Genomic DNA, 3,877 nt, shown 5'->3' on the forward strand with positions numbered 1-3,877 from the left:
AACATTTTTTAAAAAGACGGAAAGAACATATGAATTAAATTCATAATCGAATTGAGTTTGACAACTCACCCCTCAAGCAAATCTCGTAAAAAGAGGAATCTTAGGATTTTCACATAGTCTTAAGACAAGAGTTTGCACCCATCGAAAGACCAAAGCACTAGAAAAAAAAAGACTACGATGAAATCTTATTACACATTTGTCATTGTAAATTTGTTGTTGGATAGGATCATATACATTTTGTCAATTGTTGAATATTAGTTAAATTAAGAGTACTACATAAAACTTTCAAAATTTTAGAATATATAATATCTTATTAATGTGACCAAAGTTTATTAAAATCCTTCATTGCTATAAAGAGAAAAAGAATACCAAAAATAGTACTAATATTACTTGTGAAGCGTTGACATTGATTAATGCTAGTACATGATTAGATTAAGCATATACCATTGATGCTTAATTGATTCTTTTGACTCAGCAGGGATTATGTTACCTATATATATGTATAGTAATAGTTTAGCTGATCACACTGCAAACAACACTTTACATATTTATCAACTTGGCTTCTCACAAGGAAGTCTTATTCTCTCTATCTCTATCTCTCTTGGTGAGTTTGTCAACAACATTGTTTTCCTTAATGAAAAAGCATGTTTTGCTTTATTTTGGTATGGGGTAGAACTATTGTACTTGGTGATGCTTAGAATAAGAGAACACACTTTTTTATGCATTAGGTAGCTGCAAGAACAAATCACTTTTTTTTTCTACTTATAAAAGAAGTTACAAAGTAACTAACAAAAAGTCATTTCACTTTTGACTACCATACATAAGTCACATTTTTATGATTTTTGTTTCTCATGCATTCACCATAACATGTTACGATGGTTTGGAAATACATTCAATTCTGTTTTCGTAGAGTACTAGATAATAGTATTTGTTCAAAAATTTAAACAAAAATGCTAATCGTGCGTCGCAGTTTAAGGAATAAAAAATATATATTATATTTAATTATTATTATTTGTGACAAACTTTAAATTATATATGGTATTCTATTTTGCACGTTTTTAAAAACAGCTATGATTTTTGTATTTAATCTCATTTTTATTATAATTTTTATTTGTTTTCACATGTATTCAGAATAATAGGTTGTATATTTTAATGTTGATAATGTATATATATGTTTGACTTTTAATCTCGCATAATTAGTTGTATTAATAATAGTAAATAATTAAATATAAATATTGTTAGATTTAACAAAATTGTCGTCTCTGGATGTTATGTATCTTAGTCTCTATCTAAGTTTCTATCATTTTTTATTCCTCAGATTTTGATGGGCCACCTAGCTAGAACTAAAAACAAATTGCCGAAATGTTTCTAAAACCATAATTCTAATTCTTTATTTATCTTTCTCTTTATAATATTTATTAACTACTACAAAAAAAACAAAGAGTTTAAATTATAAGAAAATTGTACTGTTTGGTGATTTTTTTTTTCCACAGACGAAATGTTAATAATCATTAGAAATTCACTCTCAGATTTAAACTTGATGTTGGGGTTCAATCTATCAATATCGGTATTTGTCGATGATATTTAATGAGTAGTTGATTATGCAGGAAATAGGTAACAAATTCAGCAATGTCCGGAGAACTAGGAGTGCTAAATGCACTCGATGTGGCAAAGACACAATTGTACCATTTCACTACAATTGTGATAGCTGGAATGGGTTTCTTCACTGATGCCTATGATCTTTTCTGCATTTCCCTTGTCACAAGATTACTAGGGAGAATCTATTACACAGTACCTGATGCACCAAAACCAGGAACACTTCCACCAAATGTTCAAGCCGCTGTAACCGGTGTCGCGCTATGTGGAACACTAGCCGGCCAACTATTCTTCGGTTGGCTCGGGGACAAACTTGGAAGAAAAAAGGTTTACGGTTTAACACTTATTCTCATGGTTGTTTGTTCTGTTGCTTCAGGTCTTTCTTTGGGATCAAGTCCCAAAGCTGTTATGGCAACACTTTGTTTCTTTAGGTTTTGGCTTGGTTTCGGAATTGGTGGTGATTACCCTCTTTCCGCTACTATTATGTCTGAATACGCTAACAAAAAGACGCGAGGCGCGTTTATAGCTGCTGTTTTCGCTATGCAAGGGTTTGGTATCTTAGGTGGTGGGATCGTTGCGTTGATCGTGGCTTCTGCGTTCGATCACAAATATAATGTTCCTTCTTATAAAGAAAATCCAGCCGCATCGTTGTTATTGCCTCAATTTGATTATGTTTGGAGACTTATTCTTATGTTTGGTGCTCTTCCGGCTGCATTGACGTACTACTGGCGTATGCAAATGCCTGAAACTGCTCGTTACACGGCTCTCGTGGCTAAGAATGCGAAACAGGTTGCTTTGGATATGTCGAAGGTTTTGCAAGTTGAAATTGAAGTTGAAGAGGAAAAGGTGGAAAAATATACGGGCAGCCAAAGGAATAGTTATGGCTTGTTCAGCAAGGAATTCGCGAAAAGACATGGTTTGCATTTGATTGGAACATGTAGTACTTGGTTTTTGTTGGATATTGCTTTCTATAGTCAGAATCTTTTCCAAAAGGATATTTTTAGCGCGATTGGTTGGATTCCTCCGGCAGCAGAAATGAGTGCAATTCACGAGGTTTACAAGATTGCGAGAGCGCAAACACTTATCGCGTTGTTTAGTACTGTTCCTGGTTACTGGTTCACCGTAGCGCTAATTGATTACATGGGTCGTTTCGCTATTCAACTGATGGGATTCTTCTTCATGACTGTTTTCATGTTTGCTCTTGCTATACCATATGATCATTGGAGCCATAAAGAAAACAGAATTGGGTTTGTTGTGATGTACTCGCTCACGTTCTTCTTTGCTAATTTCGGTCCAAATGCTACAACATTTGTTGTTCCGGCCGAGATTTTTCCAGCTCGGTTAAGGTCTACTTGTCACGGAATCTCAGCCGCTGCAGGAAAGGCTGGAGCGATTGTTGGCGCTTTTGGATTCTTATATGCTGCACAAAGTAAAGATCCTGCAAAGACTGACAAGGGATATCCAACTGGTATTGGGATTAAGAACTCGCTTATTATGCTCGGTGTGATCAACTTCGCTGGGATGCTGTTCACTTTACTTGTTCCAGAATCAAAGGGGAAATCGTTGGAGGAGTTGAGTGGAGAGAACGAAGGAAACGATGACGTGAAGGCCGCTGGTGAGCGAGACGGATCAGGGCTTCAAACTGCAGCAACAGTATAGACTGCAGTTTGCGGCGACCAGTGTGATTTTAAGATATCTCAAATACTTGTTTTCATGTGGTTCTATAACTTTAGAACAAAAGAAGATTGAAAAATAATTTGTGTGAGCACTATAAAGTCTGTTGCAGCCGCATGCGGTCGGTATTGGGATAATTTCAGTTTTTTTCATGTTAGTTTTCTACAAAGTGATTTGAATGATGTTGTTTGAACATTTCTAAACTAGTTATTGGTTTGTTGTATTCACAATAATGATGTAGCTCTTTGCTTCTTGGTGTAAGAACAAATACTATCTATGTAATGTACTATTGTATAATTGATTTTAGTCGTTGTTTGAAATTGTGTTAATATGTATTTACTTTCCTTTCTCATTCAATCACAAGTCTTCATATTGTTACACATGATGTTTAAGTTTGATATGTTGACAGATATTATACCATTGTTCTGCTTAGATCTCAGTTCTGTTAATCCCTACAAGGTAATGACATGAAAATTCAATCAGTCAAATAAAAAAGGACAGTCTAGTCCACAGCCGGAGAGGCTGTGTCCTAACAAATTTTGAAAAGAAAATTATGCTTCCAAATTCTTAGAATATGAAGTTTGACACATGGTGAAGTAAAGAAAAG

At 34.6% G+C, this 3,877-nt stretch overlaps 1 protein-coding gene across 1 annotated transcript; it reads left to right on the forward strand.

The window, feature by feature from the left end:
• The first annotated feature begins 520 nt into the window (after nt 1-520).
• LOC127097537 (low affinity inorganic phosphate transporter 1) lies at nt 521-3,650 on the forward strand. Its single transcript, XM_051036038.1, has 2 exons — nt 521-604; nt 1,608-3,650. The coding sequence occupies exon 2, from the start codon at nt 1,630-1,632 to the stop codon at nt 3,253-3,255; it is 1,626 nt and encodes a 541-aa protein (XP_050891995.1). The 5' UTR covers nt 521-604; nt 1,608-1,629; the 3' UTR covers nt 3,256-3,650.
• Nucleotides 3,651-3,877: the final 227 nt, after the last annotated feature.

The sequence above is a fragment of the Lathyrus oleraceus genome, chromosome 6 (genome assembly GCF_024323335.1).
Source record: "Lathyrus oleraceus cultivar Zhongwan6 chromosome 6, CAAS_Psat_ZW6_1.0, whole genome shotgun sequence".
Classification (NCBI taxonomy): domain Eukaryota; kingdom Viridiplantae; phylum Streptophyta; class Magnoliopsida; order Fabales; family Fabaceae; genus Lathyrus; species Lathyrus oleraceus.